The following is a 16555-nucleotide window of genomic DNA, read 5'->3' on the forward strand; positions in this document are numbered from 1 at the left end:
CGGGACAGGCAGCATCTCTGGAGAGAAGGATTGATTGACGTTTTGGATCGAGACACTTCATCAGACTGATGTCAGGGGAGAGGGAGGTACATAGATAAGGAAGTGTATAGCTAAGTGTGAAATGTTGTGAAAATAGGACAAAGAGAATGGAAATCAAGGAAAACGTAAGATAGATCATTGTTAGTTGGGAGGTCACAACAAAGCAAACAGAGATAAAATTTAGTCGGAGACAGTAAGACTACTAGGAGAAGTGGGAAGGGATGGAGAGAGAGAAAGCAAGGATTACTTGAAGTTAGATAAGTCAATGTTCATACCGCTGGGGTGTAAGCTGCCCAAGCGAAATATGGGGTGCTGTTCCTCCAATTTGCGGTGGGCCTCATTTGACAATGGAGGAGGTCCAGGACAGAAAGGTCAGTGTGGGAATGGGAGGTGGAGTTGAAGTGTTTAGCAACCAGCTGTAACAGTCTGCAGGTCATGCATCAGTCTTAATAGGAAGCCACAGAACCAGAGTAGAATCACTGAACTCTCCAACTTAAAGTACTTTTGAACACTACTCAGTAATCTGGAGTACTTACCCTCCACCACTGACAACTTGAGATTCATTGAGGACAAATCGGCAGACATCATCCTGATGACCAGTGTAGACCGCGATAGGGCGCCTCCGCAGACCAGTGCCATTCCGACTCAAGGAGTAGGCTCGGATATCAGATGCTTGGGAGAGGTAGAGCCACTGTTGGTCTAGTTGTAACCAGGGTAACAAACTGAAGGGAAATCAGAATGGAGATGAGATCAATACAGGACACAAAGGTAGCACAATGAGGAATCTATCCCCATGTTTCAGTGAAGCAAAGCAATGCCTATCCACCAGGCTTGCCAACATTAAAAGACCACGTGCTCCATTATGATACACAGCATAAAAACAAGGAACTGCAGATGCTGGTTTACAAGAGGAACACAAATGCTGGAGTAACTCAGCATGTTAGGCAGCATCTCTGGAGGACACAGGCAGGGGACATTTCTGAATCTGAAGAAGGATTCCAACCTGAAATATCACCTATCCATGTTCTCCAGAGAGGGTGCCTGATCTGCTGAGTTACTCCAACACTTTGTGTCCTGTCATATTGGGAAGAAGAGCAGCTATAAATAGGAAAAAAATTGCGCTGTCACTTACTTGCACTTCCACCTTAGGGTAACCTCTTGGCGACACCTCCCATGCTTCCAGTTCCGAGAGGCCTTCACACGGTCCTTCAGAGCTATTTGGGGAAACCTAAAACATTACAGCACAGTAAAGAACTAAACACAGAGTGTAGAGGCATCAGCAATACAGAAGTAGCACTGTTGAAACAGGGGTAGCAAATTAGTTTTATACTTTACCCAATGTTATCTTCTGGTAACCATGAAACTGAAAAGAAACTATCGGGCACAATGTTGAAAGGACTGCCAATTTTGTAGAGTGGACAGAGATGCAATGCCCTCCATAATGTTTGGGGCAAAGACCCGTCATTTATTTATTTGCCTCTGTACTCCACAATTTCAGATTTGTAATTTTAAAAATAAATAAATAAATAAATAAGAAGATTTTTAAAAATCCAAAAAATCACATGTGGTTAAAGTGCACAGATTTAAATAAAGGCTATTTTTATACATTTTGGTTTCACTATGTAGAAATCACAGCAGTGTTTATACATAGTCCCCCCATTTCAGGGCACCATAATTTTTGAGACAGAGCAATGTCATGTAAATGTAAGTAGTCATGTTTAGTATTTTTTGCATATCCTTTGCATGCAATGACTGGTTAAAGTCTGCGATTCATGAACATCACCAGTTGCTGGATGTCTTCTCTGGTGATGCTCTGCCAGGCCTGTATTGGAGCCACCTTTAGCTTATGCTTGTTTTGGGGGCTAGTCCCCTTCAGTTTTCTCTTCAGCATGTAAGAGGCATGTTCAATTGGGTTCAGATCGGGCGATTGACTTGGCCACTCAAGAATTTATTATTTTTTAGCTTTGAAAAACTTATTGTTGCTTTAGCAGTATGTTTGGGATCATTGTTTTCCTGTAGAATGAACTGCCGGCCAATGAGTTTTGAGACATGCAGGGCAGCAACTTTGGACTCTGCCCACGCACAACTACTAGGATTTGTCAACCAAAGTTATGCGAGTAAAACCTTCTTGCCTTCCAAGTAAGATGGCTGAGCATTTATCCCATGCCAGAGCACAACAATTCAGATCGACACAGGCAAAGTCATTTTTAAAAAATTGAATTTCAAAAACACATTTCAGAATTTTAAGAATCAGAGAGCACTTTACAGCCAATTAAATACTTATGAAAAAAGTGCTAATGTATGAAACAAAGCAGCAAAACTATGCACAGCAGGATTCCATAAACAGCAGTGTGCTATTTGTGCTATTCTGAAGAATAGTTCCAACCAGAGATCCTGCAATGACCTACAGAGTTACTTCAGCACTGTGTTTTTTTTGCTCAAGATTTCAGCATCTGCAGTTCCTCATGTTTGCGAGCATTAAGTATTGGCTAAAAGAGCAAGGAGACCTCCCATAGTTAATTTGAAACTACGCCACAGAACCAGCCGCCTCTATCTGCGACGGCAGCATTACTTTACTTCAGTGCTTCATCTCCTTCAAAGCTCTCAGCATTTAGGAGCATCAGCTCATGCCTGGAGTCAGATCTGAACCCACTACCTTCTGATTCAGTCAAGTCAAGCTGGGTTTACTGACATATGTATGGTGAGGTACAGGAACAATGAAAATATTGCTTGCATCAGCAACATAGGCACATACACCCAGACTACACACAAAACATTAATTATACACAAATGACACCTAAATTTTGCAAGACATTAAGAGAAAAAGTTGCAAAAAAAACATTAGAGCTATCCACTGACTATGGCCAACACTGACAAAGTATCACTGGTTAGGGCTCCCATTACCAAATAACAACATGTGGTGGTCGTAGAAATTGTCCAGAGATTGATGTGATAGTTAGGACCTTCTGTGAAGCACTCTGTGGCTGAGTAACTTGGCAACAGTCACGGTTCCTGGCCCTTTGGGATGAGACATAAACGGTATACCTGCAGCCTTCCCAGAGCGTGCCCTCACTGGCTTTAGCACAGAAAAGGAAGATTGTAAAGAAAAATATACAAGGTTACATCTTTGGTAATGTGAGCCCCTCCAACGCAACCAAACCCAATATAAAACACCTATTTGGGTCAAAGTGCAAAGGTCAACATGCAGCTCGCTTATTTTAACCAGTTGCCATTTGCTGTTCTGCAGAAACAAATGTGAGACACATATGTTCACCAACAATAGATCTTCATCACACACACAGAGCAAACTGTAAATCAACTGTGCGTTTGGACTGGAATGGGAGCCCCACACACTTGAAGGACAATCTAGCTTGCTGCCACATTTCACACATCCCACTGCATTTCTGCCTTTCCATCCATGATAAATCTTTATGTTTTAAAACCCAATCATATCCCCCTTTTCATCTTATGCCACCCACCAACTACCCCCCCTCCCCCTTCCCCCCCCCAAACCTACCAAGCCTGAAACAAACCGTCACAGATTTAGCAAAGTCTCTTTAAAATTACTGAAGAAAACCTCTGTTTGATCAATTCACTTGTGTCAGTGTTAGATACTTCGCTCATTGGTTAATTCTGCCTAGGACTTAAGCAAAACTCTCATTGCTCAACCATCCCACCACATGAATTAAAACACTTACCACTACTGGGCAGCACAGTGGCGCAGCAGTAGAGTTGTTGCCTTACAGTGCCAGAGACCCAGGGTTCGATCCTGACCATGGTTGCTATCTGTACCGAATTTGTACATTCTCCCTGTGACCGCATGGGTTTTCTCTGGGTGCTCAGATTGCCTCCCACATTCCAAAAACGTGAAGATTTTTAGGTTCATTGGCTTCTGTAAATTGTTCCTAGTGTGTAGGATCGTGCTGATGTACAGGTGATTGTGATTGGCGTGGACTTGGTGTGCCGAAGGGCCGGTTTCCACACTACCTTTAAACTATAAAATAAACTACTGGGAGTTTGATGTTTGATCTTAAAAGAGTTATATTTCTCTAGTAAAAATGTTCCAAAGCACTCAAAGCTAATGTTTGAAGTCAGTGTTGTTAAAGGAAACAACAGAGGGATTTGAAGAAAATTATGTGGTCACAATGTCAATATTGCAGAGAAGGAAAGGTAGACACTCTTAGTCACAGTCACATAAGATATATCAGTGGTTTAGGTCAGGGCTGTTCAGGTACTGTAGCAGTGTCAAAAGACAATTAGGATTTCCTTCTCTCCAGAGATGCTGCCTGTCTCGCTGAGTTACTCCAGCATTTTGTGTCTATTTAGGATTTGAAGAACTAGCTCCAGATAAGCCAGGCGCAAATATGTACTGTGCGTGCTATATTTTTACTGCAGTATGTCACGATGTTAAAGCAGGGTCATTTTAGTTTAGTTTAGAGATACAGCGTGGAAACAGGCACTTGGGCCCACGATGAGACAGGCTCTACAGCTCGTTTGAGTTCGCGCCAACCAGCGATCACCCCATATACTAGTTCTATCCTACACACTAGGGACAATTTGCAGAAGCCAACAAACCTACAAACCTGCACTTCTTTGGGGTGTGGGAGGAAACTGGAGCACTTGGAGAAAACCCACGTGGTCACAGGGAGAACATGCAAACTCCATACAAACAGCACCCATGGTCAGGTTCAAACCCATGTCTCTGGCGCTGTAAGGCAGCAACTCTAACACTGCGCCACATCTTAAAATCGTAGCTTACAAAAGTCACAATTACCAAAAAGTTGCACGCACAGGTGTCATCAGGGTCAGATGGAAGGAGCAAAGGTGAGATAAGAAAGGTAGCAAGAAGGACAAAGAACATGACAAGGAAAGACTATTAGTATTAGGACAGGTACCAAAAAGATTTAGGAAATAAGAATGGAAGGGGTTACTAAGGGAGTTCTGGAGCAGAGCTGAGACAGCTGAAGGCTGCCACCGTTATCAGAGCAGAGGGAGGATGAGTTAGAAAGGCCAGTGTCCAAGATTCAGAAAACACAGATGGACTGAATGTGGGAGAAGGTTGCAGGGAGCCAGGAGGAGGGGTTGGGGAATGGGAAGCATAAGCCGAAGCAGGGATTTGCAATAGACAGGGTCACGGAATCAACAGACATCAGTAAAGGTGTTGGAGAAGCGAGGTTTTGCATGAAATGTGTGCTACAGTTTGTTGGACGAGTTACAGTTTGTGATTGATGATGTCAAGAACACTGGATTAGTGCTAATGTTTGGCAGACAAAAATAGTTTCTATAGTTCTTTTGCATTTCTATAATATTTTGTTATCTCAGCAGGCTCCAAAGCATTTTTGCAACCAATGAAATACTTTTGAAAAGTGATCACTGTCACAAAATACAAAGTTGTGGATGAACACAGTCAGGCAGCATTTGTGGAGGGAATGGATAGGTTGTTGACTGGTGCAATGTGGGAAATCAGGTCCAGTACCAACACATACCATCAACAAGGTAAGTGTTGGTACTGGAGATGCAGGAGATTGAAACAACTCACAAACCTTTGTCGGGGTCAGTACAAGTGACCAAAGCTTGTTTGAACTTTTGAAAGTTTGGCACGCAACAGGGTGAAAGATCAGAGAGTGGGACTGATAGACCAAAAAGCTCTGGAGAACTGCACAATGTTACTAAAAGGCAATAAGCAGTCATGGTGATGAGAACCTCACAGACTTTGACTTCAACGCCAAGTTGAATAAAATACCAAATGACAGTCAGATAGGGAGAATCCTTCTAGGGTGGCACAGTTGCAAAGCAATTAGTGCTACTGCCTAACAGCTCCAATTTCCCAGGTTTGAAGTCTCTCAGATGCTGTCAGTGTGGAGTTTTCTTGCTCTTTCCATGACTGCATGGATTTCCTTTGGGTGCTCTGGTTTCCTCCCACATCCCAAAAATATGCAGGTGGTTTAATTATGTACTGCAAGTTACCAATTCCCACTGGTTGAGGATAAAATGAATCAAAAGGGAGCTGATGAGCATGCATAGGACACAATGGGTTGCAGGAATAAAGAGAAATGTGAAAGTGTCTGGTGGATTTGCTCTTCAAGGAGCTGGGGCAGACCCGATGACTGAATAACTTTCTCATGTATTGTTAAATAACTTAATCATTGTGCTACCTTCATAAAGCTTGATCAAAACATATCTTAGCCAACTTGCCTAACCTCGCACAAAGACACAACACCTGTGTTTATGCTGTTTATGCTGGGTCAAAAAAGTTTTTCATTTCCTGAGCTTCTTTGCATTCATTGAAGTCGGCCAAAGTGGTGGCAGAGGTGTCACAATTGCTGTTAGCATCACTGGGTTAGGAGTGGAAATATTAGACTAGGTGTGTGCTGGTAGTCCATGATCTCTTCTGAAACATAGGACCCTCAAAGATAAATACTCACTCAGCATTGCTAGTCAGACATGAAGAACAAACAGTTGGCAAAGTATCAGGAGGCGAGACTGAATTCATGGACATGACCACACCATCTCCTCCTCCCCAGCAAGGAACAATGGCTTCAACAGTGGGGGGGGAAAGTGCTGGATGGTGAAAACGAGCTGTAATTATTTTACAATCTGTAAGTGCAAAATGTTGTTTGTTTTATTTTTTTAATTGTAGTTGATGGGGATATGAAATAAAAATATTGATGACAATACCCAGGAGGTCAAGCAGTACCATGAAGAAAGAAAGGATTGAATGTTTTGGTTCAATTGCAGCATTGCTACAGACTATACTTGTCATTTGCACTGTAATCTTTCTCAACATGTTGACAATGATTAAAAGTAGGGTTGAAAAAGTAATACAATTTTCTCGGATTCTGTTGGAGAGCATGAAGGGAGGGGAGAGTCCAGAATAAGGGGTCATATCTTTAAAATTAGGGCCAGCACTTTCAGAGTTATGACATTAGTCCCTCTTCACACAAAAGGGAGTGAAAATCTGGAACTCTGTCATGAAACTGTTGAGGCGGAGAATCAATTGGAAACTGCAAAACTGAAATTAATCACAATTTCAGAAGAAGGACAATATGGAGCACAAAGTGCTGAAGTAGCGCAGCAGGTCAGGCAGCATCTCTGGAGGACTTCTCCAGTCTGAAGAAGGGTCCCGACCCAAAACGTTGCTTATCCATGTTCATCAGAGATGCTGCCTGACCTATTGAATTAGGCCAGCACTTTGTGTTCTGTGAGTGATTCCAACATCTGCACTTGCTTGTGTGTCCATCAAATATTACAGAAACAAGACATGAAGGTGCAGTCAAGATGGAAATTAGCACTGATCCGACTTCATTGGCAGAATGGTGTTATGGATCTTATTCCTCGTCCAATTCACCCTTTAAAATGTGATCATTGGTTGATACTGGATACAATGCTCAAGTTATGAGCGTGTTGAAATAACTATTCTTTGTAATAAGCCAAAGATAGACACATAATGCTGGAGTAACTCAGTAACTGGTGTAATATGCAAAATAAGGAGTGCCATAACACTCATTGAGATTTGGAACTTCACAGCCAAGTCCTGTTAGATTATCTCCATTTATCTCCACACAAAGCCAACTCGGTCCTTATTCAACATCCATATACTTTGGACTGCAGCAAATAAATGATGGGTATCTGTATTTCAAACACATGAGAAGTTACTTTCAGGAGAAAATCTAACAAGACAGCTCCAGGGACGCTAAGCATCACTGCAACAGCTTCGCCAAGAGTGGGGCGAGTGCCAAATGAATAATCCAACTACTCAAACAAAAACAAATCATCAACAGCAACCACAGCTTCAGATCTTAGTTTAAATATTCTCATTATTGGTGGGTGGGGGTGCGTTTTTAGAACAGGTCTTTGACCTTGGGGGGGCGGGGGGCATTCCTGCATTTAATGACATTTGCTAAAATTTGACAATATTGTAGCATACCTCTTGACTCAATAAAACAGTTCAGTGCTTCTCACCTCCACTACCCCCCCTCCCCCCCACCTCAACTACCCCGACATTTCTCCTTCAAGCACATTCCCATCAGCTTTTGTTTCAAGCCATTGTTCCCCAAGGCCACTTAAAAATGATTCAGGCAGTAAATAAGCATCTCACATAGCTGTTAACACGCGTTACAGTGGCCGCTTCGCACACAGAATGCCTTGGTGTTCCATTTTCCCATCCTCTTGCCACAGCCTCAGGCACTTCTCTTTTCTCTCTCTCTCTCTCTCTACACCCTCCACCCGCCCCAAGCCCTGTATATCTTTTGACACTTTCTTTTTAGTGTGATTGCATTCCTAGACATCTGACTTAAAGTCACCCATTCCACGTCTTTGCTCTTGTGATCATCAAAGCCAAGCGAGAAAATAATTTGCTTTCTCAGGGTCTGCTGATTCAGGTTGGGGAAGGGGATGGAACCAGAGCTTGTCGCTTGAAAGACAAAGCAATTTTCTAAAATAGCAGTTCGTCCCTCACAAGGAACAAACAAATACGTGCATGCGTACAGTGCCCATGGTTCACTTTCGGAGCTTTGCCCCAAAGAAATACCTTTGAAGGCATCTCCATTTTAATGAAGGAAACGCTGCAATTTACACATAGCAAGAACCCTCAAACAGAAAATTGATAATAACTAGATCGTCTGCAATAAAAGTGCTATGTGAGGGATACGTAGTGGTGCAGCCACAAACAACTCTAGCCATCTTCAGCTCATGGACACAAGCCATTTAACTCCTTACATTAGTCTCCTCCTCCAGGATGTGGCCAAACAGAAACTATAGGAACAGTACTTTGTATTCCAGCTTGGTTCTACAAACCAGTTCTCCAGTTTCAGATAACCCACCATGTTTCTCCATCTCTCTCCCTCTCTCTGATCCACCCAGGTCCTCTCACACACATCCCTTTTTCCAACCTCTCGTCCAGTTATCCAGTTTCTTTCCCCTCCCCAACTGGTCCCATTTGCCCATTACCCACACATTCAATCCACTATTTCCCGTATCCCCTCCCCATACTATTCGCATCCGTCCATTATCTGGTTCCTCTCATCAGTTTTCGTTCTTATCAGATTCTAAAATCTGCACTCCTTTGTTATCTCCACTTAACACCTCCCATCCTCTGTCACTAGCTCCAACCTTCTCTCCTCTACCTGGCTCCATCTGCCCATCAATTCCTCCTCATTTGAATCCACTTAACACTTGCCAGCTCCTATCTCACTCCTCCCTCCACCTCATTATCCTGGTTATCTCCCCTTTACACTTTCAGTCCTGATGCAAGGTCTCGATCTGAAATGTCAACCATGATTTCCCTTCACAGATGCTGCCTGGCCCACCGAGTTCCTCCAACAGTTTGTTTTTTGCTCCAGATTCCAGCACCTGAACTCTCATTTATTCAGCAGGATCAATCATGAAAACCAGCTGATCATGCCCAAATATTTAAAATTAAAACAAAATGCAGTGCTGAAAATCTAAAATGAAAACAGGCCACATCTGAGAAAAAAAAACAGGTTGGAGCTATCGTAGGTTTGGAGCTATACTAGGTTTGGAGGGAATGGATGGGTTTGGAGTGATTGGGACCAAATGCAGGCAGGTGGGACAAGTCGATGGGACATGATGGTCAGTGTGGGCAAGTTGGGCCGAAAGGGCCTGTTTCCACGTTCTATGACTCTAGTCAGCATTTCAAGTTGGAGACCCTTTGTCAGAACTGAGAAGAAAACAACAGCAGCTTGTAAAGCTGCAAGGATTGTGTCTGAGAGGGCAAAACCAGGTGACCAGTGGGACAAGGTTATCCGGTCAATGAGTGAATGGGAGCAGTTAGAGGGCATGAAAATAGACTTAACATGCGAGTTGTGAAATGCAGAGCAGCCCAACAAGCCTAGCGAGTCATGCTAGACAATCCCAGGGAGAGAATAAAAGGAAGAAAAGAAAACAAGCTGGGATATTATACATGGATGATTGATACTGACCGAGAAGTCATGTAATAGAAGATGGAAATCACTATTGAGTGGGAGTAGGATGAGATGATAAGCAGCTCAGTGCTTGCCACTTTAGACCGATCATGGGTATTCCACAAGATAATCACCCAATCTGCTTTTGGTTTCTCCAATGTAGAGGGGACACATTGTGAACACTGAATGCAGGACACTAGATTGGAAGAAGTGCAGGTGAATCATTGAATCATGAATTCTAGGTGAAACAACTTTTAATTTCACCAGCGCCAGCGTCTGATGAATCTTCTCTGTTTTCACTGACAGTAATAAAATGGGTCACTATAAGAAAAAAAAAAATCCAGGGAGATGAGACCGTGCTGCTTATAAACTAAAGGACAGTGGTCAGCAATGAAACCCGTCTTATTCCTGTCTCTGAAATGCTGAGGCTAACTACAGCAACCAAAGGGATATCCCTCACCTAACTCAACACTAACTGTGAATCCAGTGACTCTACAAGTTCCATATTGAGCACATTTATTTCCAAACTTAATTATTACGACATGTTAAGATACAATTCCTCCCTCACAAGTGACTCGCTTGCTATCCCTACTGCCAAAGTGACTTTCGTGTCACTCAAAGGCATGGCTGGTAACTATATAGAATCACTGCTTCCAGAAATAATAAACTCCCTATTCTCCAGGAACACTTCAATATGGCATTCAGCAACCTCCCTGCACTGCCAGCAAAACCACAGGGAATAGACAGCACCATTAAATCCAGCTTTATTACTGCTTTACTGGATTAACTTTACCAGATTAATCTTTAACATGCAGTAGGTACAGAATTTGTTATGACAGCTCATGGGGTATAACTGATGTCCTATGCATTGTGCTCGCGGTTCCTGTGGCTTGCCACCAATGAGGTGTAGTATCTGATTAGTCTACTCCTGAATTCCAGGCATTACCTATCCAGCTCTTGACATTCAGGCTATATATCACTGCCCTGCTGCAAAAACATGTGTATAATTTGTATGTGACAATTCCCTGCTGACTTCATTTTACTGGAGAAATTACTCCTGCTTTTATTGGGAGATGTTGTTGCAGTTTCTGTTACGAGTTCTGTTTTCAACCAGTTTCTGTTCAAAAATAAGGAGTGAAGATAAGCGTAGCAACATGAACTAGTTAATTTAACCTTAGTGGAGTCATCTTGGGGAACGGCTGCTAGCCAGCAGCCGTCCGTTTTAATTCGCTTTTTTAAAAGTTTTTAGTGAGTCCTGTTTTTTGTCCGTTGGAGATATGGACTTTTAAATGTGGGGGGTAGGGGTTAATTTTGCTTCTAGGTCCCTACCTGGTCGGTGAGGCAGCTTTTTCTCCGGGCTGCTCGTCGACCCGTCCTCGTGGCCTACCAGCGGGCTTGGAGCGCCGTTTACTGGCGGGGACCGCCCAGCATCTCGGCCTCGGTGGCGGCACAGCGCTGGAGCGCTATCGTGGAGCGGGCGATGCCTTGCCTGGGTCGCCGCGCTGGATTGACGCGCTGGAGCTCTGGTGAGCTGAGACCGCCGAGTTCAACACCTCCGGGCTGCGGGTCTGCGGAGCGGGCGGCGATTTCAACATCGGGAGCCTGGGAGCTCCAAACCGGCGCGGCCTTGTCGGCTTCGGAAGCCGCGGTCTCCAGCTAGATAGCGGCCGTTCCAGGTGGCCCAGCCGCTGAGAGGACTCTCCCGACGCCGGGGCAAGACCACCCGGTGAGAACGGCCAGGAACATCGGGCCTCCGTAGAGGCAATTGCAGTGGCCTCAATAGGCCTGACTTTGGGGTGAACTTGGGATAGGGACTGGATATTGTGCCTTCCCCCACAGTGGTATCCATTGTGGGGGGATGATTTTTTTGTCTGTAAGGTAATCCTGTTAGTCTTTGTCCACGATGGCTGCCGTGAAGGGAGAGTGGACGCTGGCGCGCTTTAGCTGCCGCTGCTCTCTTTTCACATTGTGTTTTTGATTTTTGTTTTTGGACTGAATTCTGTTTTTAATTTGTGTTTCTGTGATGTCTTTATTATTTATTTTATTCTGATTATATGTTTATATTCCTGTTAACCTATGTAAGGTGTCCTTGAGATGTCTGAAAGGCGCCCAATAAATAAAATGTATTATTATTATTATTATTATTAGTGCTGGGAGACTTTCAAATAAATTAATCTAAGACAAATTAACGGACTCAAATTTAAATTCTCCAGCTGCCACGGCTCAACACAAATTTGTATCTCTGATCAACATCCAGGCCATCAAATACCTTAGTCTGAAGAAGGGTTTTGGCCCGAAACGTCGCCTATTTCCTTAGCTCCATAGATGCTGCTGCACCCGCTGAGTTTCCCCAGCAATTTTGTGTACCATCAAATACCTTAGTTTAGTTTAGAGGTACAACATGGAAACAGGCCCTTCGGCCCACCGAGTTCATTGATCACCTGTTCACACTAGTTCAATGTTATCCCGCTTTCTCATCCACACATAAGGAGCAATTTTTATTTTAAAGAGATTAATTAATCTACAACCTGCATGTCTTTGGGATGCGGAACAAAACCATTGCATCCAGATGGTCACAGGGAGAATGTGCAAACTTCACACAGACAGCACCCACGGTTCAGGATCGAACCCATGGTCTCTGGCAATGTGAGACATCAGTTCTCCCAGTTGCTCCACTGTGCAGCCCCATCCAGATGCTAATCCAGAAACTCAAATACTATCTACAATAAATCACTTCATTATTAAATAGATTGGAGCGTCCTTGCTGTACAAGCACAGCATGTTAAAACACACCATCATTAATGCACAGTCAGTCACCAGGTTCAGTTAATGAAGCCTCAAGCAACTGTTGGTCAGTTACATTATTTGCTTCCCACACTTGAGAATTTTCCAGTGCGCTCACTCTGCACTTTTCAAGCCACAACAGCACATGTGCTATACCCACAACAGATGCCGATGCAGCAAATGGTATCTGAGATCTGAACATCTGGAGCACAGGTGACTAGAGATGGCATGAATCCTCAAACTAGTTAATGGAAACCCGGCAATATTTATAACTTATGGAATCTTATGGTTAAATCAAGAGGGCTGCTTAATATGATGACCAACTAACAGCACAGGTAGAGAAAAAGTAGAAACAGGAGGCGATTATTTGAACCTCACTCACCCCTCCTCTCACCATATCCACTCGCTGATCAAAAAGGTTGGGGCTGTATTTACATAGATTCTGCCCATTGTCTGAAGAAGTGTTTTGGCCTGAAACATTGCCTATTTCCTTCGCTCCATAGATGCTGCCTCACCCGCTGAGTTTCTCCAGCATTTTTGTCTACCTGCCCATTATCAACACTGTTTTCAAAGTGCCCTGGTACCTATTCCTTAATGATAGATACTAGCACTTTGCCCACTCGAGGCTAATTGGTTTGCAGTTTCCTCTCTCCTGCCTTATTAAAACTTTGTCTCTGGAACTGGTGCTGAAAATTATGTATTATCTGATCTGATTGGATAACATGCAAAGCAAAGCTTTTCACTGTATCTAGTAAGCCCAATTTAACACGTCTCAATCCATAAGAGAGCCACATTACCTTTTATCCGTCTTTTCTTATTTTTACTTATTTGCAGACATTTACACACTCTTTTTATGTTCCACACTAGATTATTTATTCTGAACTTCGATCAGCCTCATCAATATTTAAGAATTTACATACAAATAGACCAAAAACATACTACTGTGAGTGAAACTTGGCAACTCCTGGTCCTCACACTTCTGTAACCAGTTCATTTTTACACAATGCCAGTAAGCTTTACGAATGGCTGAAGTCTGGATGGCCTTGAAGCATGAAAAAAGCTCTTTAGAAAATGAAGGAAAATATCCTAACTGACCATTTTAAGATGAAATGCTCAATGCATGGTGTCATTCACAAGCTAGACCAACAGGCCATTCCATTCGATGTCCCTTCACAATATAAACAAATCATTTTTTCTAAGAGACCAGATGTAAAAGAAAAAAAACATACCCAAAAATTCAGAATGCCATCATAAAAACATAGAAAATAGGTGCAGGAGTAGGCCATTCGGCCCTTCGAGCCTGCACCGCCATTCAATATGATCATGGCTGATCATCCAACTCAGTATCCAACTCAGCATTATCCGCCCACCTCATTCCTCATTGAAAGAAAACTATCAGTATAACCTGCATTTTCGCCTTACATTATAAAGTGCAATCATTAATTTTGTTATAATTCGTATTTCACTATGCACACCCCAACCCTTCCTGGAAAAGTTATTTCCTAAATCGGCCCCATCCGACCTCAGTCTGAGCACTAAACTTACCTATGTACCCCATGTTGAATAAAGGATGAACATTTTATAAAGTAAACTGTACAGAAACAGTGACATATCAACATAGGAAGAATACAGTGTATACACGCAGATGGCTCAGGCTCTGTGCAGTAATGGCCAGTTGGGGGCGAATAAAGTTAAATTAAAGTGGAAATTAAAATTAAACGGCGCAGAAGACGGAAATTTTAAAATATGTTCTTATGCCTAGGATGGAAATAAATAATTTTGAGTTATTCGATGCGGCAGTTAGTGAAGGTGACGGGCGGTAACCATGGAGACTGGTAGTCGGGTCGGCAGGAGCCGCAGACTCAGGTAGGCCGCGCCTCCATTTTTTGAAAGGATTCGGTGTTAAAAACGTTTTTTAACTCACGCGTCCCTGCCCAGGCGGGTGAGGCCGGTGTTGAGGGAGACTCTGGCGATGCTCCTCCACAGAGTGTCTTTGTTGATGAGGCGCTGGAACCTCCGGCAGACCTGCGACAACCGGCCCAGGGCCTGGGCATCGGCGTACGCGAACAGCAGCAGCAGGATGTCGTCGGGGAGCTGGGGCAGTAACAGTGCCAGTATCGCCCTCCTCTCACCCTGCCTGGCACCGAGGCAGAGCAACTCATACCCCTCCTCCTGCATTTGCCCCCATCCCTTCCCTTCCCTCCCCTCCCCTCCCCTCCCTTCCCTCTAAACCCCGCCGGCTGCCATCTCCAGCCGTGCAGACAGAAGTCACACGTGTAGACGGAGCCTGCTCCTGTCGTGCCAACTACTAGGTTCACCAGCATGTGGAGTATTTATATCCGCATAAATATAAAATACTCCTCTCTTATCTGTAATAGTGAAAAAGTACGGGTCACATAAGTAAGCAGGAAGTGAACGATCAAATTATGTAAACAACTGTTCTATGTGTCTTTATTTTATATGTAAATGCATCAGGACATAAATATACTTTGCACGTGTGTTTCATGTATTGAGGTGGTCTGTATGAACGCACTAGCATTACATATGCAACTTCCTAAGTGGGTGGACAGGTTTAAATTCATTTGATTCCATGGGAGTTTACATTTTTGTCAGCATATAATGTTATGGATCTAACATTGTTTGAAAGGGTGATGGAGCCAGAAAGCCTCATCATATTCAAAGGTAAACATAGGAACACTTGAAGAAGCATGGCCTCCAAGGCAATGGTCAAGGAACTGGAAAGTGGGAATGACTCCTTTGGTTGTATCTTGGCCAGTATTAACACAATGGGATGAGTGGCCTTATGTGCTATAAAACTCATATTGCCATGATTTTGTACATTAATTAATCCGATGGGAATGTTTAACTTATTGGGGGTGATCACTGATTATTTATGAAACAAAAGTGTTTATTTAATTAGAATCATCCCAAAGTTCAATGATAAAATGCCACAATCCTTTAGGTTTATTGTTGTCACGTGTACTGAAGTACAGTGTAAAGCTTTGTTTTGCATGCCAACCAAACAGGTTAGATTTATTATACATAAATACAAGCAAGTCAAATTCAAGTACAATAGATAGCAAAGTGGATGATGCAGAGTTTGGAATAGTTCTCAACATTGTAGTGCATCAGTTCCATGGACAAAGGCCAATATCCTATGCAGTGTCTTACCTCCAACAAGCTTCCCACTGGAGCACGGCTATTCTACAGGACCAATGGGAAACAGTTAAATTTACACTGCCATTACCTCTCAGGTTCCACAGCAAGAGACCTGCTGTGTAAAATCATCAGAAGCAATAGAGTTTTGTTGCGTAAGATCACTCAATCATGCAAAACAATGTATTGATACTTGGAATCAAGGTCATTAAAACAGGAGTTTGCCTTCTGTGATCATGCAGTCATGTAGTAACAGTATCTCACTGTGTAGGGTTGCACAGAAGTGCTATCTCATTCTGTGTGATCACACAGACAGAGTAATAGGGTCTTGCTGCATAGGATCATAGTTGCAGAAAGACGTATGGTCACTGTCCCAGAGTAACAGGGTCTTGACGTATACGATCGCAAATGCAGTGACAGGATCTTACTGCTTTCAGTGATTTAGTCACACAGATATAGGGGTACTGTTATGAGGTTATTCCATCACCCAGACACAGGTCTGTACAATCACAGGGGTAGTTTGTCCAACATTGGAAGTATAAAACAACTCTGCAAGGTCTTATAGAGTTATAGAACCATACAGCGTGGAAACAGGCCCTTCAGCCCTATTTACAGACACCGACCAACATGTCCCATCTACACTAATCCCACCT

At 43.2% G+C, this 16555-nt stretch overlaps 1 protein-coding gene and 1 long non-coding RNA gene across 2 annotated transcripts in view; both read right to left on the reverse strand.

The window, feature by feature from the left end:
• Positions 1-15061, reverse strand: part of fbxw4 (F-box and WD repeat domain containing 4) — a 93190-nt gene extending 78129 nt beyond the window's left edge. Inside the window, exons 1-3 of the mRNA XM_033034167.1 lie at positions 14671-15061; positions 1172-1267; positions 576-761 (exon numbers count right to left, since the gene is read on the reverse strand). Coding sequence (XP_032890058.1) covers positions 576-761; positions 1172-1267; positions 14671-14924 — 536 coding nt within the window. The 5' untranslated portion in view covers positions 14925-15061. The remainder of the gene's footprint in view (positions 1-575; positions 762-1171; positions 1268-14670) is intronic.
• LOC116981270 lies at positions 7229-9314 on the reverse strand. The gene is made up of 3 exons (XR_004414198.1): positions 9006-9314; positions 7332-7339; positions 7229-7238 (listed from the first exon to the last, which is right to left on the reverse strand). It is a non-coding gene; the product is annotated as an uncharacterized LOC116981270 (long non-coding RNA).
• Positions 15062-16555: the final 1494 nt, after the last annotated feature.

The sequence above is a fragment of the Amblyraja radiata genome, chromosome 15, assembly GCF_010909765.2.
Source record: "Amblyraja radiata isolate CabotCenter1 chromosome 15, sAmbRad1.1.pri, whole genome shotgun sequence".
Lineage (NCBI taxonomy): Eukaryota > Metazoa > Chordata > Chondrichthyes > Rajiformes > Rajidae > Amblyraja > Amblyraja radiata.